This window comes from Gymnodraco acuticeps, unplaced genomic scaffold (genome assembly GCF_902827175.1).
Source record: "Gymnodraco acuticeps unplaced genomic scaffold, fGymAcu1.1, whole genome shotgun sequence".
Classification (NCBI taxonomy): Eukaryota; Metazoa; Chordata; class Actinopteri; order Perciformes; family Bathydraconidae; genus Gymnodraco; species Gymnodraco acuticeps.
Genome location: NW_022991403.1, coordinates 48533 through 72383, shown reverse-complemented (window position 1 = coordinate 72383; position 23851 = coordinate 48533). Strand labels below are relative to the sequence as shown.

The window sequence follows — 23851 nt, the reverse complement described above, 5'->3', positions numbered from 1 at the left end:
GCGTTGCAATACGACAGATGTTTGAGTTTGTGTATACGTTTGCTTACATTTTGGTAGAGCCCCCCCTGGAGAAAAATGCACCAGCCGCCACTGTCTGAATGGTTTCTGGAACTGAAAGTATGCTGAAGTTATTGCAGCCAAAAAATGTACAGAAGAACTGAAATAAGTAGAAGAAGAAGAAGTCTTATAGTTGAAGGCTGTTGAACATAATTTGCACTAATAAAGATTTGAAGAACAATAGTGTTAAAGCTGTTGAACAGCATTCACTAATTAAAGAACAGAAGAACAATAGTGTTAAAGCTGTTGAACAGCATTCACTAATTAAAGAACAGAAGAACAATAGTGTGAAAGCTGTTGAACAGCATTCACTAATTAAAGAACAGAAGAACAATAGTGTTAAAGCTGTTGAACAGCATTCACTAATTAAAGAACAGAAGAACAATAGTGTGAAAGCTGTTGAACAGCATTCACACTAATCAAGTGTTAAATCAGAATTTAGTTCCACCTGGAGTAAACTCACAAGCTACCCTGCAGTATACAAAGTCATTCAAACTAGCTGCACCTTCACCAGCTTTGAGAACACTTTCATGATCAATCATTATAAAACATGTCATATATATTATTCTGAAATGGACCAAACTGCACAATGGCTACTTTTACTTTTGATAATTTATGTACATGTTGATGCTAATACTTGTCTACTTTTACTTGAGTAACAATTTTTAATGCAGGACTTCTTAGAGAGTATTCCTACACTCTGGTACTTCTACTTTTATTCAAGAAGAAGATCTGTGTACCCCTCTGCTGCAGTGTTTAGAATCTGAATTGGTCTGTTGATAGTCCCTGAAGCAGGCCCGGACTGGCCATCGGGAGCACCGGGAGGTTTCCCGATGGCCTGGCCTGCTAGGTGGCCTGCTGGCCTGAGGATTTTTTTAATGTATGTATTGTGAACGCAACGCTGCGCAAATGTGGGTCTGACTCCGCCTCACAGAGGGTGACTGGCTGTACATGATGTGGCCTGCCGACATGGCCACTTTCATACAGACCATACACTAATGCCCTCGATTGGTCTCTGTGTGTCATTCAAGCTCGGGAGGGTGTGTGTATGTGTGGCGCGAGCGAGAGAGAGAAAGCGCGCGCACCGGTTACGTGTAGGCTATTGTTGTTGTTAGCATCTGGTGCTAGCTAGCTGTGCTAACGGATATAAGGAGCTGTTTCAACAACAAGGTGGAGGAGAGTCCTCTCCTGTCAGACTGAGAGACTGATAACTACAGCTCAGGTGAGGTAAAGGACTCTGCTGAGTGTTTAGATAGTTAGTGCGAATGCTGTTTACAGCATTCCACTATAGTACTTCAAATCTTTATTCTTCCCCTTAAACTTTCAGCCAATACTTTGGCTCTCCATAACTTCAGCTTATTTTCAGCTACAGAAACCATTCAAATATTAAACTATTCAGCCTGTTCAGGAATCGATGGGAAACCTTCAACTTTTTCAAAATATTTCATACTTTTTGAAATATTCAGCTTTTTAAACTCTTTTTTTAACATTGAAGTCAATGGGAGATGCCTTGAAATCCACTTTTCCTACACTTTGCGCCAAATGCATCTCCTTCCACATAATTTCAGCCAGACACTTCATTCCAACTTTCAAATGATCACAATACCTTCAGCTATAAAACTTGTATAAAAGATTTTTGATATCTTTTCAACTTTTTGAGATATTGAATTTAGTTTGGAGCTTGGTAGAGAGGCCTTTTCCAGATCTTAACATTCGAGTTGATGGAGCAGCTCGTTAACTCTAGAGTGCTTTGATCTCAAAACAGAGTGCAGCAGTGCCTGAAATTCTCCCCCAAAAATGTTTTAAACTTGCCATAATTCCCAAACCCTACACTCCTCAGACATATTTCTTCATGAAAAACGTAGGAAAACCTCTCCTAGCTTGGAAAATTAAAATAAAATAAGAAAAAATATTAAACAAAATGCCTCTTGAGGGCATGAAGAGAGAAAAAGTCCAGCTAGCTCCCAATGGATTCCCATGTTAAATTGTTCTGGATCTTTCTTCAGAGCAGAGAAGTACACTTTAGACAAACTGCTCCCATCTCCACATTTTACACACAAAACCCAAAAAACAAACATATATCAGTTCATTGGGGTTCCCTGATGCTCACGGTCTGCTCATTTTTTGATAAGAGCCATAGTTTTTGAACAGGTGGCAAAATTGTCAGATATAATCCTCAATGCATTCTTATGGGACTCAGTGCTGCAGTTGGTTGTCATGGTGTTGCTGGGCAGATTGGAGCCACACACACGTGAGTCACATCATCCAATCAGAGCAGACACCATGGAAACCTTTGATCTCTGGGGTTACACCATGGATGTATAATAAGAACTGGATACAGCGTGGGAGGCGGGGCCTCATTCATTCCTATGAGAGTTGCTCATTAGCGCATGATGATAAAATGGCCCAACTTTTGAGAGAGCGAAACGTCACAGATTACCCGGCATGCCTGAGAAGTACCCGTATGTGCGCTCATAGCGCATGCGCAACTTTAACCAAAATGCTCGTTCACATCAAGCACGTCAATTTGCGTACACGTAACAGCACCGCACGTTCATGACAGCATGGTAATGATTTGTTATTATGATGGATTTGATATTAACGAGGCGGCAGCTAGCGGCTAGCTAGTAATTATGCTAATGTACACATCAATCGTTATGTACTTATATTACGCTGTAACAGGATCTAGTGATATCCAACAGAGCTTCATTTAGCATGAAAGAATGATTGCACTGTATATATATATATATATATATATATATATATATATATATATATATATATATATATATAATATATAGGCCTACATATATATATATATATACTTATAATAATAAGTAATATTAACTTTATTTAATACAACATTTACGGTACAAGATTTAATCATACAGCCCATGTAGTATGATAATGAATTACAGCAAACATGTGCAATATATCCATTATTAGAGCTCCGTGGGGTGGCAGTAAGACGATATGGGTCCGTTCGTATTGTGCATCCATGGGTAAAGATAAACGCAACTCACATTGGTTTCTCAAACAGCATCTCTCTAAACTACGTGTATTGTAGCCTATTCACTGAATTTCACTCTCTGCCTTTAACGGCTCGTTGTAGCTCCAATAGCTCCAGCCCCCACCATCCCTGTGAGCACAGTGTGCTCTGATTGGTCGGGACACGTAACATGAACGTGCCGGGCGGCGCGGTCCCGTGGGTTAGATGCACGTTCATAATGCAGAGGGAAATAACTCTCAGAATAACGTTATTAGCACATTATTACAACTTGAGGAACGAATGTTTTTAATAAGGGCTATACAAGTGTTCATACTGGGTAGTTTATTTAGTTTAAAAAAAATTATCCAACGATTTACAGACCACTCTTTCCCCATGTAAGTCAATGGGGAAAAGTGTTTCCGGGCCTGGCAACCAAACGGAAGTGTAGTACCGCCGTTTGGCCAGCACGAATATTTTCATCTGAGTCCGGCGCACTTCCTGGGGGCTTGGGTTACACACACAGGTGTTTGTAAACATTCAATCACTACTACTTACATTTAATATCTTTATTTAACTCCTTCAGCCTAATTTCAGCTGCAGGAACCATTCAAATATCAAACTATTCAGCCTTTTCAGCACATGATGGGAAACTTTCAACTTTTTCAAAATATGTTATACTTTTTAAAATATTCAGCTTTTTAAAGTCTTTTTTTAACATGGAAGTTTTTGCAATACATTTGAGCTGTAACAATTAACACACACACACACACACACACACACTCTCCCTCTCTCTCTCTCACACAGACAGACAGACAGACAGACAGACACACAGACACACAGACACACAGACACACACACACCACACACACACCACACACACACACACACACACCCACACACACACACACCCACACACACACTCTCTCTCTCTCTCTCTCTCTCTCAAACACAGGCACACACACACACACACACACACACACACACACACACACACACACACACACACACACACACACACACACACACACACACACACACACACACACACAGACACACTCTTTCAAACACAGACACACACAGCCAGACAGACACACACACTCTCTAACACACACACACTCTCTCTCAAACACAGACACACACACACACACACACACACACACACACACACACACACACACACACACACACACACACACACACACATACACACTCTCTCAAACACCCACACACACACACACACACACACACACCACACACACACACCACACACACACACACTCTCTCTCTCAAACACATACACACACACACACACACACACACACACACACACACACACACACACACTCTCTCTCAAACACAGGCACACACACAAACACACACACACACACACACAGACACACTCTTTCAAACACAGACACACACAGACAGACAGACAGACACACACACTCTCTCTCTCAAACACACACACACACACACACACACACACACACACACACACACACACACACACATAAACACTCTCTCAAACACACACACACACACACACACACACACACACTCTCCTCAAACACAGACACAGACACACACACACACACACACACACAAACACAAACACTCTCTCAAACACAGACACACACACACACACACAGACACACACTCTCACACACAGACACACACTCTCAAACACAGACACACACACAATCTCTCTCACACACACACACACACACACACACACACACACACACACACACACACACACACACACAGACACACACTCTCACACACAGACACACACTCTCAAACACAGACACACACACAATCTCTCTCACACACACACACACACAACACACACACACACACACACACACACAACACACACTCAAACACAGACATCTCTCTCTCTCTCTCTATCTCTCTCTCTCTCTCTCTCTCTCTCTCTCTCTCTCTCTCTCTCTCTAGCCATAGTTTTTGAACGGGTGGCAAAATGGTCAGATATACAACTCAATGCATTCTTATGGGACGCAGTGCTGCAGTTGGTTGTCTTTGATCTCTGGACACACACACAGGTGTTATGAGTAGGTGCTCAGGAACAGAAACAAACACTGACAGACTGGACTTTAACAGACTGTCTCAGCCTATTATTTTCTGTCTGATGGAGACTTCATACTGACTTCAACATGTTCCACATATTTTATACATTATTGGTGACGTATGGTTTTAGTCGAAAAGTTTGCAGTCAAAATATTCTTCTGCTTTCCCAAGCCTTTTTACTTTCTTTTCTCATCTTAATACAAATTAATTCACTACTACTTACATCTGATATTTAACTCCAGCCTACTTTCAGCTGCATAACTCATTCAACTATTACATTATTCAGCTATTTCAGGACATCAAGGCTATACATGTTGTTGTTTATACCTTTTTTAAATCTTTTCTTTTAAATATTCAGCTTTTTCTGCATTTTTTTTAGCTAAAAGCAGCTACCATTCAGCTAATAACATATTCAGCTTTTTCTGCATTTTCAGCTAAATTCAGCCATAAATGTTCACAGTTTACAGCATTCGCACGCATTTTCTGCAAGAAATGCATTTTCTAGTTAACTTAGTTCTCAGTGGGTCTCACGGTTTGGTCACCATTCATGTAAACACATATTTCCATTTGAGGGGGGAGTGATTAGTAAAATATAGATGAATAATAATAAAAAAACGTTAACTAGGTGAACAAATGTAAGATAAACTTTAAAAACTTGTTGAGAGCTAAAACTAGTCTTTGCTGCTGCCTCAAAGAGGAGCAGGGGGGAGAGGAGGGAGTGGGGGGAGACAGGAGAGGCTGATTCAGGAGCACAGACACACTCACAACTATAAATGAACCAAAGACAAATAAATAAACAAGTTTCAATGTTTTTTCATATTGGGTATGTTATTGGTTATGGCCATGTTCTTAGGATTTTATGATTATTTAAATGTATACAGTTCTGTTTCATATAGGTGTAGTCTCTCTCTTTATTTCCCCCTCAAAGTGCACCAGATTGATGCATTTAAGTCCAACATTTAAAAACAAATCTTACCGGGGGAGAATGCCCCCGGACCCCCCTATAGAATTTGAGGTCCACCCCCACTTAAAATATGTTCACATGAATAGGTTCCTAAATAGATTTGCACATTTTTTTAAAATAGTAACCCATCTCCATATTTTTATTTTTTGGTAGTAGATTTAGAGGGCTATCACTACGGGCAGCAACGCTGTAAATATTGACAAATAAATCCAGCAAAATGCCACAAAAAACTGGTAGTGGCCTGGCTGGGTGTATAATTCCCGGCCTGACTTATTGTCCCAGTCCGGCCCTGCCCTGAAGTCACCATATGGTTTGTTTTGGTGCCTCGGGGACGTGTCCGAGCCGACCAATGAGGGAAGAGTATGCCCCCTACGCGTCATGTGACCCCGCCCTGCGTACTCTTCCTTTACATCAGCTCGTCCCTCACACTTTATGCATACATTGACAGAAACGGAGCCTGCTGCAGACTGTTTATCAGACCTCTCCACAGAGCTTCGCATTTTTCCAACGAAAAATAAGGAAAACTACAACCCTCTGTCCTTTATACATTCACAGAGAGAAAATAATTGTTGCGGATAACGGAAATAAATCCCCCTGCGACACCAGCCAGAGGATAACGAGCAGCTTAGTCGCTCAGAGGGGGTCAGAATTTGCGTTTTATTACTAAAAAGCAGTATGAAAACTAAATTTATCAACGGAGTATCTTCTTCCCCCTCCTTGTCTCTGGGTCTGCTGGTGACCGAAAACGCCCTGCAGGTTCAGGGCGACACCGAGGGGGACTGCAAGGCGTTGGTTCAGCTCGAGCTGCCCGACTTGGAGACCCGCCGCAAGGCTTATCTGTGGTGCCGGGAGTTCCTCCATGGAGCCTGGAAGAGCCTTGCCGAGGAACACTTCCACATCACCATCATACGGTACAGTGTGCACGCGCTTGTTTGGTGAAAATAGGCCCATTTGGTTGGAGTGATTACACAGTCTCACCGTTAGAGGCTGAATAATACATTTGTGCAGTGATGTGATCCTTAGCTGCTACACAGGAAACTATGACAATGGAATCCCTTTCAGTATCTAGTTTACGTTTACACATACAAGGAAATGCCTTGGTGTATGGTGGTGCAAACACAAACAACATGGGGAAATAACTTCTAAGAGAAGGTCACAAATATAACTATTTCAAAAAGAAAAAAGCTATTTAACGTTAAAAAAGACAATTATTAACACCAAATATAAATATACAAAATGCAATTTGTATATGACAATCTGCATTATAATATATTTTAGAGTGGAGGGCTGCGCAGATTTAGAAAGAGTTAGGGTATATAGAAATGTGCAATTATATGTTGTTAAATATGTTTGCTTTCTAACTGGAATTGTACCCGTTAATTCATGTCATAGCATAGTTCAAAGTTATTTCTGCCCTAAGCTGGACTTCCCCTTTTTCAAATGGTGTTGGGAAACACTGGGTGGCCAATCATTGTTTCCTTTTTTTTCTTAAGCTGCTGTTTTAAGCATCATAAACGTGTATGTTGTACCATATAACCACTTTATGCTGAGTTTTAATAGGCATTCATTGAACTAGGTAATTGCGATTGTAGTTCTACACGTTTTCTACATCGGACCAGTATGGGCTTAGATTTGTCTCATACATATTTGTGTGAACATAACAAATATTTGTGTGTAAATATGTGATTTGTAAATGTAAAACACCATCCACAAATGCATTTAATACATTTGCAAATGTAAAACGGATCTGCAAATACGCAATTTACAATATTTTCACAGATAAAAAAAAGATCTGTGAATACTATAATTAATTAACAAAAGGAATTTGTGAATATCTCTGTAACATTGACAACTTTCGATCAGGCATTTGTGAATCCCTTTTTGTATTTGTCAACCAAAAATGTGCTTGTGAATCTCAAATCTCTGCTTGTGGATGTCTTTTTACACACACAGAGTTTTCAGACAAACTTTAAACATTTAGCGTATTTGCAGATCCGTTTTACATTTGCAAATTTATTTGTGAGTTTGCAAATCTTTTTAATGCATTTGTGGATGGTGTTTTACATTTACAAATCACATATTATTTTCCACACAAATTATTTTTATGTTCACACCAATATTTACGAGACAAAAATTCGCCGGTCTTTGGGATTTCTTGGGAGTTTTTCTTGTGTGCTGCAGGGGTTTATGGTGTACCAGAGACCCATGGGTAACTTGTGATGTATGGCTATTTAAATACAATTGGATTTATTTATTTTCAAATGTATCCTTTTCTTAAACTGTATGAATCAATCAGAATTAGAATATGCTATTTATCCAGGGGGGAATTGGATTTGGTGAAAGTGGCTCCATTTTAGAATGAAGTAAAAAATTAAATAAAAATCTATAAAGTAGTATAAAAATGAGAAGATATATCTTTCAAACATCCATTGGACGCCTTACCTACCTGCAATGAATAATCATATTCCCGTCTGTCCTGCAGGGGTGGTCTGAGCAACAAGCTCTTCCTATGCAGCCTCCCCGACAGCCAGCTCTCTGTCGGGGATGAGCCGCGGAGCGTCCTGCTGCGCCTCTATGGGGCCATCCTGCAGGTGGGAAACACATCTCTTATCACTGTCTTTGACAAAGCCTGTTGTTTTACTGTGCAAACAAAGAGGTACAAGTAAGCCAAACCCTTCACAATGATGTGTTGTATCTTAGAAACTAGTCTGCTGAGGTATTGTGGAGTTATCAGTCTAAATGTTTACTGCTCTGAATGAGGATGAGTGTTGATACTGCACACAAAAGTAAAATCATACGCTGTTTGTTTTTTAAATTCGTTGTAAGAATGTTTGACTTGACACAGATATGACTCATTAAGGCCCCGGCCACACGAGGACGAAAACGGTCGTTTGCGTTACTGTTTAGTGTCATATAGACCGTTCGGCCACACGAGGACGACCGAATACGGCACTAAACGACTGCGGAAACGATAACGGTCCCAAGGTGGATTGAACGGCATACGCAACGCTCTGGGGGGTCCAACGGCTCCGTGTGTACGATCATTTTCTGATAATGATGAGGCAATAGCCCCGCCTCTCCCCACCTCTGCTGCTCACCCCCGCGTCAAAGTAAACTGCACACTGAATTCAGATTATTTATCTTTCTCTCGATATGGACATAAACGCGAGTGAAGTCTTTCTGACAGGACGGAGACACCTCTCAAACTACCTAAACTAGTAATAAATATGTTTATTTTTACTGTCGGCCGGGTCACTCATTACTGGATCAGCTGCTGCATGAAACAGACACTGACGCTGTCCGAAGAGAGGGAGGAAAAAGAGAGGCTCCGTGTATTTTATTATTATAATATATAGATTCGTTATTCATTTGTTTTAAAGCTCAATAAATAACAAAGAAGACCTTTGACCGGCACTTTTATAATTTTGTCGGAAGATTTAAACTTTAATACACGTTGACTGGCGAAAAACTGCCCGGTTCCCTCGGCCCCCACCGCGGAGAATAAACAGAAGGGCAACCATGACAACCATGCTTCTTCGCTGCTTTTGTGGAGGAAGTTACAGCGCCACGTACAGGCTCCTGCATATGTACTGCAGCTTCTCCAGCGGTTGGAGCTAAACGGAGCTGTCTCGTGTGGACAGACACTATCCGGATAACTATTGCGTGTGGACGGAAGCTTTTTTGCGTTTGTGGTAATCCTATGCGTTTAGCCATTTTCGTCCTCGTGTGGCCGGGGCATTAGTGGGGTCAAAGCTTGAGTTAATAATCAGAGAAAACAAAGATAATACTTAGAACCATGTGATTTGGCAGTGCCACCTCCAGAGGTGTGTGTGTGTGTGTGTGCGTGTGCGTGTGTGTGTGTCAAATGCTTATGTTGGTGTGTGTGCGTGTTAGCCATTGTTGTACATAATGATGTACCCCCATGGCTGTACATGCATGTGTTCTTTGCCGTAGGCTTCCCAAAGGAGCGTGCCTTGGGCACTCTTGTTCCCAATGTGAACCCACCACAAAACACGGTACAGTATGAGATCACTGAAATCTCAGCCTAATACAAAGACGTAACACACACTCATGTAGCACCCCCGTGGCTGACAGTGCCGGGAACACACAGTATGGAGGGAAAACAAAAGGGCTGAAACATCTCTCCTGTCTGTCCTTTTCCTTCTCTAAACCCCTGCCTTGTGATTCAAGAAGTTGTATAAACTACCTAAAACAGGAGCCTGAGGATAATCGGTACATTTGCAGCCTGCTCACCAGAAAATATAAAGAGTGCAGTTTGGCCTGTTGTTCCTTCACAGTTTGCACAGACAGATAGTGTATCTCTTTTTGGAGATGGCGCCTCAGATGATATGTCTGGTGTGTAGTACAGGGTTCAAGATCCCAACATTGCTAAGAGTAACAGAACTACCCCAAAGACTAGTCCCAGTGCATTGATTTCACTTTCAAATATTGAGCGACAAGATTTGAAGAACCTGAAAACTCCTGAAATCAGCTCGTTCTAATCTCCTGCTGGCGTTTCAGTGGGTGTCCTCAGCACATACTGTTTGTTTAAGCCCCGCTGAGATAAATAAAAAAGAGACCAAACAAAGTACTGCTTTCTCAGCCTTAGCTCTATGATAAGCTTCTATGATTAGGTTAAAAGGCTGTGCAATAAAAGTGAACTGCAGCTTTTATTGCTAGGGATGTCCGAGCGAGCTGAAGCACGGTGTCCTTCACCAAGGTAACTGCAGCCATCTCCATCAGGACAGAACCGCCTCTCAACAATTAGTCATGTCTAATCAAAAAGCTAATGGGATTAAGGACTCTTATGACGGTGTGAGAGTGCACAGCTACTAATGATTGAACAAAGCCTAACTGCACTAGAGTCTGCGTTTCTCAGCAATGAAGATATTTTAATAGCATGTTGAATGATTCAACAAATACATATGTGTATGTTTAGCCTCTTTAGCTTTAATCCACTCATCCAACAGCAGGTGTTGAGTCAGGTGGTAGAACGTGGTCTTATCCTCCGCTGATCTCTATCTTGTTGGTCTGTTTAATAAGCAGGTATTCAGAATCGGAATGAATAAAGTGTTCTGGTTGATTCTGATTTAGGGAGGCAGAGATTATTCTGACCAATCCTCTGCACCATCATGTCCTAAAGACTTGATGTGTGTTTGAACTCGTACTGTACTGTCTGCACTGCAGGCCTCTCTAGGTTTGGATGTTGACACTCATGGACAGCTTTACATGTATTCATGGATGGTTCTTTCCTCTTTCTTTTGTTGATAGATGTCCTGTAATAAAGGGGATTCCCGACAGTCAAACAAAGAAAATCTCTTCCAAGTAAGTACCTGTTGATGGTGCCACCATACACTGCTCCTCCGACCAGAGTGTTTGCCATCCTGTCACCACACTCCTCACCTGCCCATGTTCCCCTGATGATGTGTGAAAATGTTTCTTTTTCCTTCCCTAAGTTTTAGTTTTCACTCACGTGAACCTCTTTGTTGGCTGGGCTTTGGGCAGCAGTTTTTTTAGGTTGGATTTGACGCAAGAAGCATATCCTTTACTTCAGTAAAAGTAGAAATACTGTGGTCCAAAAATACTCCATTTAAGTCATGAATTCAAAAATGTTAGTTCAGGGGGAGTATAGAATAATAATGTACTTAAAGTATCAAAAGCATTATGCACAATGGCTCTTTTCAAAGTATTATATCATACAATAATTTTATATTATTCAGTTTGTATTGCTTACAAGTACAAGAACATTTACTGTTGTATTTGGTCAATTGCAGGTACTTTTTAAAATACTGGGTCTATTAGGTGTACAGTACTGGTATCACATCAAAAATGTTATGTTTTATATGTAAGAAGTAGCTAGTAACTATGAGTGTTAAATAAATGTAGTACAAAGTACAATATTTGACTTCAAAATGTAGTGAGGTAAATGTCCTATAGTATCTATAATAGTTACATTCCACCACTACTGAGAAGGTTGAGCCTTTGTATCCATGAGAGGTTTGGAACTTCGAACACGCTAAAGTAACTGATTTCCTTCTGGTTTTTTTGTTATATTGTTGCAATTCTTTTTACATCCTGGCAACATCAATAAACCTGTATTTGTACTGCAATGGATTGAATGAAAATGATTGGATGGCCAACCTAGCAACTCTTAGAGCTAATGCTGCTACAGTAGCAACTTTGAATGGGAAAGAGTTAGCAAATCCAACTTCCTCCTTAATAGGAGACGCTACAGGTGAATAGTGGACACATTTTAACTACTAGATATCATCATGAAATTAACAATAAAAACAGTAAAGCATGTATTCTGACATTTTTTCCTCAAATATGCGACAATGTTTCACTTTCTTGACATTATAGTCAAAGGTTTTTACAAAAATAATTTGGGATATTCCTTTGTATCTCTCTGTGAATCAGAAAATAGTTATACGACATTATTTGTCACCATCTTCAGGATTAAAGGTCCCATGTCATGGCCATTTCTACTGATCATATTTCCATTGTTGAGGTCTACTAGAATATATGTATACTGTGCAATTTTCCAAACTCACATTGGTTTCTCAAACAGCATCTCTGTATAGTCTGTGTATTCACTCTCTGTCCTACACGGCTTGTTGGAGCTCCTGCCCCCCCCTCCCTGTGAGCCCAGTGTGCTCTGATTGGTCGGGATGTTGCGAGGCTCGTTGCTACGAGGAGCGGACTGGCTTCCGGGTCGGCGATACAGCGAGAACAAGCGAAACTCATCCTGAGCACACAAACACTCACAGCCGAAGTAAAAGCAATAAGTGTGGCTTGATATTGAGAAAGAAAGAGGTTTATAACGCTGTGAGAATGGGTCTGCGGAGAGCATTTCTCCGCCATCCCAACTCGTCTATTACCAACCAGGGAGCTCTATGCAAGTCAATGGGACTCCCTGTTAGTTAGCCAAGGGATCCTGGTGTGTGAGGAGCTCCGCGGATTGGTCCATTTGGGCCAATCCGGTCATTTGTTGTTGATCTGGGTGTTCACACGTCACAGAACCCAGGAAGCAAACAATGGAAAAAGAGAAATGTCCAACGAGGCGTTCTGGGGCAGCACAGACATGTCTTCTCTGTGTTAGAGTTTTTCTCGCTACAGAGAGTACTTTGAGGGTTTGTGACTCTGCAGACCGTTTACATACAGAAAAAGCTTCATAACACACAAGGGGACGGGTAATAACCGGAAAAGCATGACATGGGACCTTTAATACTGAGACACAATCAGACTGTAAATGATAATAAGCTAAGCCTACGTAATAACCTTTAGAATATAGATAGGAATTAAACTGGAACGTTTTGTCGGATGTACTTAAAGGATAATTCCAGTTCAAGGTATGAGTAAAAAGATCGTTTTGAGATAACAGCCTTTATTGCTGTGTTTTGAAAAATTCCACACATTATCCCTACAAGACCCACAACAGGTGACGAGGGTAAATGTAACTAATAGATATCCATAAAAGAAGAACTGATAAGCCTCATTTCCCAGTGACCTAGAAATTCCTTCACCGTGTCACGTCATGAGGACCCTTGACCCTTCGACTGCGGCTGAATCACAGCTCCCCGTCATGTGATGAGATGAGGTCATCAGCCTGTTATACTGTTAGCACCGCTGAATCGGAAGCCTGCCTCCCTTCTAATCCAGCCTTCAGTTAGCACAGGGCTAACCCTCTCATCAACCCAAAGATATACAGATAGTTTATACATTTAAATATCAGTGTCACCTGGGTTCATCTCAGTTCAGTCTGTATTTAATAATCTATCCTCAGATGTTTATTGACTTAGAGCATAGAGCAGATAAGTATTGAGGTTAAGGCAGCAGCTGTGGGCAGCACAATGCACCTGCTGTATCACTCCAAGGCCAGATGCTAACTATCTCAGAGACACTGATATGGGACCAGTCTAACAATTCAGATTCAAATGTAATCAAATTTCCAGAGAGGACATACAAAACCCACAGTAAGATCGGTACCTCCAATTAAAATGAAGTTATCAAATATACCTACGTAAGCAGTGCCATGGGGCCATCTGGCACCTCTCCAGGTATTCATTCAAAAAGTGCATTTAGCTTTAGTAGAGGAAGTTTCTGTTTCCTGTCAGAAAACAGGAAATAGTGTGACCGAGGTGCTTTTTAGGGATGTTGAAATTCTTGTCAGTACATGGAGCTTGGCTTGAAATCTAATGTTGATAATTAACTTTTAACCGATGGAAGACCTGTCTGGGAAAGTCCATTCAAATTAAACACAGCAAAAACAAACGTGACATTTAAAATAGGTCAGAGGAAATGAAACAGGTTGCTAGAGGCCAGTCAATGGGTGTTACAGCCTCCAAACAACAAGGGGGAATGGCCTTGTGCATTCAGACATTTGAATGAGGAACTTCTCACTTCTCACTTACTATGTGGTCATACCATAGATAGACTGTGAATGAAGATGGACGACATAATATTAATAATGTAAGTCCACGGAGCATAGACAAAACAAAAAGAACTAGGTCAATGTCAAATCCATTTTTCCCATAGATTGTTTCTGTCTCATCACGATAAAGAATGGCTGAGTGTTTCTAGTGTATAATTTCAGTTTTGATGATTGACTGATGTGGTTATCTCATGTTAACAAGCTTTTGCCTTGCTCTGCTATGCTCAGAGCCTGTGGGCGGGATTTCAATACAGTGGCTCCGCCCCCTGATCAATGCAGTGGCTCCGCCCCCTGATCAATGCTGTCCCGACTCTGGCTCCAAATGACGATAAAGTGCAATACCTACTTTACACACTAATTTCTCAAGTTATTTCCCATGAGAGTCCGGTACTTTTTTCCTTGTTTTGAAGTGTGCTGGTTGAGATCATGAGGAAAATATCTTGTTTTTGAGCATAATTATCACATTGGTAGGTTGTCATTTAAATCTTTAATTAATTAATTATAAATAATTATATTAAACCTGTTTTAAATATCAATGCAGTCTCACAGTAGCTTTGATCATCACTACAAATTCCCAGGCATTGTGTCGTTTATAGCTTTTGTTGTGGCCCATTTGTCTTAATCCCTGAGGCTACATTTACAGGAGCACACTGACTTGTAAAGGCCAACTAAAGCTCTGTAAATACGGGAGCTTTGTCCATAAGCTAGATGCTGCAGATCTGGGTCGCTACAACCACACTAACTGAAAAGATCCTCACTGACTCACAACATATTGTCAGAGAAATTATACACCTGATAAGTCTACGCTCTATTTTACACAGACTGGCAGATGGCTTATTGTCTGGCAGCCTGTCTGTCAAGATGAATATTCAATCGCGCTGGGATCTATACTGAATAAAACATATGCTATTAATAACCTTGGACAGACCATGTTAGAGAATTCCAGTTTGTTCGTCTTAATCACCTCATTGATTTATGGAATATGAACGTGCAGTTGCAGAGAACAAGTCATTGTTATATGCTACTGCTTCCAGCAACTTCTTGAATATTGGGATTTTAGCTTCTTTTTTTGATGAACAAAGAAGAGAAACGAAGAAAGAAGCATCCTTTCCCCGTAGCCTAGGCTTCAGTTAGCACAGAGGCTAATGATGAACCTTGCGTTGACACACATTCTCTAATAATGCGGTGTGATTAAAGTTTCAAATGATGCTAACTACAAGATGTAATCTACAGGGTTGCCAACTTTGGGTACCTGGCTGGAGTGAGATTTTGATATCATGGGTTTGATTACACATATGCGCACTAAATGACTTCTATCGTGTCAGCAGCGGGACCTTAGCATATATATGATATATATATATACAATATATACAAATACACAATATTGGACACAGACTATAAATGGCACAAAGTTTCATTCACCTATGAAAGTAAAACACATGTTTGTTTCCACTGTTTTATTGTGTGCCTGTCGCGATAAGCAATTCATTGACTTATCGTACGATGAATACAAAAAAACTCGATAACTTTTCTGACCTCGATAAATTGCCATTTACATGAGGATGTCACTAGCAGTTTGAAAGGATGTACTTGAATTATTATTATATATTATCAGTATGTCAGTGGTCTAAAATGGTCATACAACGGTGCCGACAATATTATCGTTTATCGCAATAATTTCCGGGAAAATGTATCCAACAAAATTAATTATCGTGAGAGGCCTATACATGAAACACACACACACACACACAAATCTACAGACTTACTCCAAACTGCCAAATATATTAATTAACACACTCACTCTCATATACTCTTTGACTCTATTTTGGCCGAGAAGAACAATAAGCAGCAGACTTTTACTTTTTATCATTTCTACTGGACCTTAGATCTGCGCATGCGCAATACGGGTCGGGGATTGATCAACCGGCTCCCACTGCTCTGCTGTCTGTTAACGTTGTTAAGAGTGGTGGGGGCGGGGAGGGAGCGGATTGACAGCTTGAGCAGCTGTCAACTCAACATTGTAAATAACCAACCAAAAACTATCGCCAGTTCATCTTGTGTTTGGCGTGAGAATAGTTTGGGCAGCGTGAGAGCGTGAGATTGAGAGTGAAAGCGTGTGTCACACGCCAGATGCATGAGAGTTGGCAACCCTGGTAATCTATGCTATTAACCGCCGCTCTGCAGTGCGCTCATACAGCAGTTACGGCCCATCCACACTACAGCTTCGACAGCTTCAAAAACGGTTTCCAACGCGTCTGCCCATTCACTTTGAATGGGGTGACATCACTTTTCGCCGAACTGCATTGTGAGAAGCAGAGCGGAGCTTTCCTGGCATTTCAGGCTGCAAAAGTTGAGCAATGTTCAACTTTTGAAGCTTCTGAAGCTTTCGGTGGAAGCGTCAGCCAATCAAATCATATGCCAGTACAAGCTCTAGCCAATCAAACCGCTGCTTGTGTGTCAGGGGAGGGAGATTCATGTGATTGGTTGTTGGTCGAGCTTCAGACACGCCCAGCTCCAAGCTTTTTTTGAAGCTGTAGTGTGGACGGGCCGTTACTGCCCGTCCACACTATAGCTTTGACAGCTTCAAAAACGGTTTCCAACGCGTCTGCCCATTCACTTTGAATGGGGTGACGTCACTTTTCGCCGAACTGCATTGTGGGAAGCAGAGCGGAGCTTTCCTGGCGTTTCAGGCTGCAAAAGTTGAGTAATGTTCAACTTTTGAAGCTTCTGTGGCAGTGGCACTGATAGCTGCTACTTGGAAAACGAAATAAATAAGAACTCTTCATTTAATTTTGACCTTTTATTCAGAGAGAGGTGTATTTCTAACTTCATCACAACAGAGATCCAGAGTAAGATGTCAGTATTTAGCGTCTCTGTATGGGTTGCAGTACAGTCTTGTTGTAGAAATAATAAGTCATCTTGGAGGCAGGCGGTATTGTTTCCTTTGAGCTGGCTTCCTGCTGGACAATCAGTATGAACCAAATTCCCTGGCAAGGACCCCAGTGATCAGCTCCAAATCTCTCTCTGCAGTAATGTGTCTTAAGGTTATTCACTTAAAAGGGTTGAGATAGCAATATGCTATTCTGGCATCTATTGCAGCCATTAATGCTTACATTTAAATGCAGTAGATTGCAGCATCAGCCAGAAAACCTAAACCCTAAAGAAAAACAGTATGATGGGGCCATGCATACTAAAGCCCCTTCGCATAACCTGAAAGCAACTTGATTAGCATAGTTTGACCCCCCCAATAAATGTTAACTGTAGGCTAATACTTTAGCAGGCTTAGCTATATCAGCAATCATTTGTTTACATGTTTTTGTTATAGAGGAAGAGCTTATATGGAGGCTGTTTTTACAGTTAGACTAAATGAAACTTATCTGTAGAAGGATTTTAAAAGGCCTTTTGTCAAAATATATGGTCAATGAATTCAAATTCAAATGACAGAATGATTTGCTAGCTAAATGCTTGATAGCTTACTAGCTAGTATTCTTCGTTTGAATAGAACTAAAAAGTGATCATTTACTTTGGTATAACACTCCTAAAATGTACTCTAACTTCTCTCAACTTGATCAATGAACCTATTTCTCTCTTCATTTCCCCCAGAAAAGCCGAAATACAACTTCACCTTTGGGAGTTTCAGTTTTCCCACAGTTTAAATCTGTCCTCTGCTAATGGCCTCTTGCCTAGTTGGTGAGAAGCCTGGTTTGCTGTCTTCCCTACACAATGGAGTGGATAAGAATGGGGTCGATGAGAAGCCAGCACACAGCTTTAGTCCTCCAGGCTTCAGAGCATGTGTTTGTGTTGGTATGAGAGAAGGTTTCCCAGTTAACCTTGAGCCCCCGTTGGGCTCCAGGCTATGTGTGTTGGTGTGTGACTTCTGTGTGTCTCTAAGATAAAGGGAGAATCACAAGGCTGCACTCTCTGCTTCAGCTTTTTTTTTAAATGCCTAAGTGGGCCTCCTTGAAGCTTTAAGGAATATTCTGGCAGACACAACTAACCCATCTTTCTCCCCACCACCTTATTTACATTCAATTCTGAATGCAGACTAACCATGTGAAGGGTCATGCACAAAGCTTAATTGACCAAATATACACATTACCTTTTCACGAACCAAGCACTGTGACAAGACAAGTGCTTCATTTGTGACGTAATCCCTTACTCTTTGTTTAGGACATGGTGAACAAAGCTCTTTGTCTAATTTCCATTCCACCACACTGATGGTAGTGTCTCTCACAACTTGAACGTTGCTGATAAGTGTCTTATTGTGTGTTTTCAGGGGGCGGAGGCCATGGTGTTGGAGAGTGTGATGTTTGCTATCTTGGCAGAGAGGGAGCTTGGACCTAAACTATATGGCATTTTCCCTCAGGGCCGGCTGGAGCAGTATGTCCCTGTAAGTCGCCACGTTGTTGTTCATGTACACATAGCTTCATCTCTATATACTGTGGGAACCTTTTGAACAGGGGTGGACAAACACCCATTTGTTCTGGAATAGATTCAATTATTACATTTTGTTGAGGCAATTAGGCATCATTTTGTTTATTCATACGGTGTTGTATGTGTAGGGCCGAACTAAAAAGTATTTAGTGTTTCACTTTCATAATATTCTTGACATGGCTTATTTTTTTTATTTAAAAAAAATGGCTATTGAAAGGCATTACAAAATCCCTACCCATACCCCTTGGTGTTCATCTTTTTTTTATTTAGATGACCTGGCCGTAGTTATATTGCCCATTTATAAATGATCTTCAGTATAAAAACAGGTTGCGGATATGTGTAGGGGTAGGATTTGAGATAGAGAGCTTAGATATGGTTAGGCATGTGGAAGCAAGCGTGGGAATGAATGAAACATGTTTTGCATGTGTGTTGTTTATTGCTCAATGATGCAACAGTAATCGATGTTCAGGGAGAATAAATATTAGTTACATAATTAATTCATCCAATGAAAGAATATCATTTTGACCTTGGTTTACACCATTTAACTTAAAGCAATTTCGTGAAAAAACGCACAATGTCCATGTATGTCAAGACCATGGTCCAGTTTACAGTACAGGTTTGTAAGACTTTAAAATTAAATTCTGCTACATCATGCAAGATTTTATAACATCTATAAACTGAACGTTGCCTAATCATGTTCATCATGGGGGTTGCTACCAGTTCATCATGGGGGTTGCTACCAGTTCTAATATTGCCTCTAAAATGTTTGAGATTTAATCTTGCATAATGCACCACAACAATCCTCATGCACTTTTAAATAAGATTACATTCATATTATCGTGTTGACAGAGTCGTAAACTGGACACCTGTGAGTTAAGCGACCCCAGCATATCAGCAGAAGTTGCAGAGAAGATGGCCAAGTTTCATGTAATGAGAATGCCCTTCAACAAGGAACCCAAGTGGCTGTTTGGAACCATGGACAAGTAAGTCATTTGAGTCTTGTCCCGTCCTGTCCTGCCCCATCTTGTATCCTGTCTTGAGAAATATTTCGATTACCATTTGGTTGCCTATTCTCCAGATGTTCTAGTCTATGGTTTCAAATGAGTGACCAACTGAGCAGATTTGTAACAGCTCCCACATCAGTTACTGGAAGTTTAGATTCATTATGTAGCATATTGCATCGCTGATAATTTATCGACAAGTATAGGGAAACACTTAGCTTATCGTAATGCACATCTCTTTTCATTTACTTTATGTTGACTTGTCTGTAGAAGGTTTGCATTGCAATATATTTGACAGCATGTGGTGATAAAGTCCATTATCCAGATCTACTGGTTTTCAACTGGTTACCTAACAACTTGTTTATCATCACCCGGATTAATTATTCCAAACTTGTTTGCCATGACTGGTTCTGTAAATGTCCTCGTCAGACAACAAAGAGGATGAAAGATTAGACGCATTAGTAGTGTCAGTTCATCCTGATTGGAATTTGTCGGGGCCGAACTCACAATGCATGATTGGACTAAAGCCAAATTCCATACAAAATAAGACTATATTTTGTGACCTTTTCTTTATTTCTAGACCTGTCAGAGATTCTGAACAGAAGCCAAAGCCGACCGATTCCCCAGCAGTCATTTATTTCTATCTGATCATGTGGCATATATACACATATATATATATATATATATATACATACATACATACATACATACATACATCGACACAAATATACATATACAGATACACACAATTGGAGTTAGAAAAAAAAAGACAGTAAATATACAAAAATGAATGGTCAAAAGTTTGATTCTAATCTAGTGGACTAGTACGGTAGTTTCTGAAATGATGTAGCGTTTTCTGAAATGCTGTAGCGTTTTCTGAAATGCTGTAGCGTTTTCTGTGGTGTCTTGCACTTCAGGGCCACCGATTAATTGAAACATATTATAAGCTTTAGATGTGGATATAGATATGATGATTAATTTGTATTATTATTCAAACAAAAGCTACTAGACCTGTAGAAAAGCTAGTGATGTTGTTTTCAAGGTACCGGTAGGCGGCGCGTGAGGCTCAGGTTTGGGAAGGCTGAATAACTTTTTTTACCTGACGCTGCCCGCCTCCGGCGTCTATAGAAAAGAGATCAACTCAGTGAAAGCACCGCCTGCTGACCGATCGGAGCTCAGTGTGCGGAGTTTAAATCTATCAAGTCATATTACATGATAAAGGAAATACAGTTTAAACTGCCGTATGCAGAGAAGACGCCGACGTGTCGCACTTATCATTCATATAATATCATAATATATCACATTTCCTTATCTGAGTCAGCTTCTAGAGCCGTATCTGGCCGTGCAACACTTACAGTGTCACATACTGTATGCAGAAGTATTATTTTAAGCAACACATTAAGTTGACGAAACACTCAACTCAAATGTAATTAAAGTCAGATCCACTCGTGTCTTAGATGGGGCAGTGATATCATAAAACTGTTGTACGCTTTCAAACACTCGGTAGTTATTTTTTAACCAGTTGTTCTGTATTCTCCTTGCAGGTGCAACTCTGTGGCTTGTATCCTGGATTATATGTTTAAATCATGGATGTTTAAAGTTCATATTTGTCTAATATTAGTTTACTTTTCATTAATGAAGTATGATGTTGCGCTGTCAGTACACTTGTCCCTGTTTGTGATTGGTCAAATGTAGCTAACCCCGCCCCTTTCACATGAACGCGCTCTCAGCTGGAGAAAGAAACCCTGGCTTGATTTACCGAGTTGATAACCAGCGTCGTAGGACCGTTTAGCGAGATCTCGTTTGTTAGGGTTAGTTAAGATAACTCAAACATATCCAGGGTATGTTGAACTGGCTTCGTAGTACAGTTTACAGGTGGCTGCATATCAGCGCTAATGTCAAAGACACAAACATTATACATTATATTTTTATTTTACCAGGATGCAGTGACACAAATATTTGGGAAGGCTTAGCCTTCCCTAGCCTACAGTAGCCGCCGCCCCTGCCGGTAACTAAATTAGATAACGGATTATATATTTGTGACTTTTCAATGCATCTGACAAGCCACATATTTTCTTAATCGAGTTTGAATCCGTCCAGGGGCCATTTGCCTCATGTCATCCCCTCTGTCTCCCCATTTCAACTCTGTGTCTACAATAAAGGTTGACCCAAAAAATCTTTCAAGGACAAAACTACAACATGGTTTTATTGAAATTCATGTTAACATTAAGATTTACGTACTCTACTGTCAAAACTTCCTGGCTTCACAGTAATGTCGTTTTTGAGGGCGGAGTAAATGTTAGATTAACACTCTCACCATGCAGGTACCTGAGCCAAGTCATGAGGCTGAACTTCACCAGAGAGTCCCACCTGCGCCGCTACAACCGCCTGCTCAGCTACAACCTGCTGCAGGAGATGGATCTGCTCAAGTAGGCTCACACACACACACACACACACACACACACACTTCCGCTTTTTTAACGCTGATTTGGGTGACTTGTGTTTTCGTTTTGGGGGGAGTCCGTCCGTCCGATGGACAACTTCTCACTTAAAAAAAAAAAAAAAAATCTAGATTGCAAAATAATTAAACAAGCGAGTGCCTGTTTTTCCTGGCCAAGGACAGGTTCATTGAACACAACACGAGCGTAACGTGTCTTCATGTGGTTATGTCGGGTCTGAAAGGAGTGTAGACTAGTATGAGGTGTAATTTGTGCCAATGAACGAACTCACTGAGCTCACTAACTTGTCGATCGTCGCCTACCATGCCGTGAACTATGCCGCGAGAGAAGTAACGTGACACTCTCGTCGCCACCCCTCTCGTCTGAGAAGCTACGTGACGTCTGCGTCTGAAGTTACTTTACTTTGGTAGTTATCACCTAATAACCCAGTAATGTTACAGCTACGCAGTTGCTGCTCAAGCGAGACTCTATTTCAATATAGTTTTGGTATTAAAATAATGTTACACCCCTTGTATGCCCTGAACGCAAAAACAACCACAGACAAGAATATATATTTGTAATTATCAAAATGATAACAAAGGCTGAAAAAACAGGAGAAGCCTGTCTTCCCTTGTTCTCCAGTAGAAAACTGTATATCACCAAGTTTTCATAGTTTTGTGTGTAAAATAGATCGCTGCAGTGAACACGACTTTATGTATTTGTTTATGGTTTATTTGATATGGAGGGATGCAGTATATAGAAGTTCAGAGAAGAAGCAACCCCTATATATTGTTTATTTTATTTTGTTTCATTTTGGCACCATGGCAGAGGCAAATATAGAGTTAATGTGCGGAGATTATAATGTCCCATTTACTAAAATATGTATTGTTTTATGATGTTTAGTTGACAAAATAGTCACTGAGCTACATTTTGCTGCACACAAGCATACATCTGAAGACAAGAGTTGTGTCTGCCTTTGGCCACAAGGGGGAGTATATATATATATATATTGTCATTGGCTGAGATAAGTCCGGCCGTGCGTCACGCCTCCACCGTTCCCGGAAATGCATCCGTGGAGGAGCTGTGGAGGAACCATCAGTGTATCCTCGGTTATAGCTCCTCCAGAGAGCCTCCTCGACGCTCGATGCTCGGTCCTCGGTGTGCATTTAGAGAAATGAGACGTCCTTCAAAATGGCGCGCTGAAATTCATTTCCGGGTCACTACCGGAGGACCGAGGACCGAGGAGTCGAGGAGGGGACATTTGAGTATTGAGAAGCCTCTCTTGAGGGAGGGAGGGACAGCTGATCGCCGTGCAGCAATCAGCTGTTCCCGAGCAGAGAGAGAGAGAGCTGCTAGACACAACTCTTGTTAATCCCCGTACCAGGTACTATACAATGCTAACGGAGGCGAGACGTACGTTATTCACACGCTTATCCACACGTAAGT

General features: G+C 40.9%; 1 protein-coding gene across 2 annotated transcripts in view; it reads left to right on the top strand.

Annotated features, from left to right (window-relative positions):
* The first annotated feature begins 6527 nt into the window (after positions 1 to 6527).
* chka (choline kinase alpha) overlaps positions 6528 to 23851 on the top strand; it is a 39312-nt gene continuing 21988 nt past the window's right edge. For both annotated transcript variants that reach the window (XM_034195715.1, XM_034195714.1), the window contains exons 1-6: positions 6528 to 7012; positions 8584 to 8692; positions 11373 to 11426; positions 18809 to 18922; positions 19816 to 19949; positions 22292 to 22396. In XM_034195715.1, coding sequence (XP_034051606.1) covers positions 6777 to 7012; positions 8584 to 8692; positions 11373 to 11426; positions 18809 to 18922; positions 19816 to 19949; positions 22292 to 22396 — 752 coding nt within the window. In that variant the 5' untranslated portion in view covers positions 6528 to 6776. The remainder of the gene's footprint in view (positions 7013 to 8583; positions 8693 to 11372; positions 11427 to 18808; positions 18923 to 19815; positions 19950 to 22291; positions 22397 to 23851) is intronic.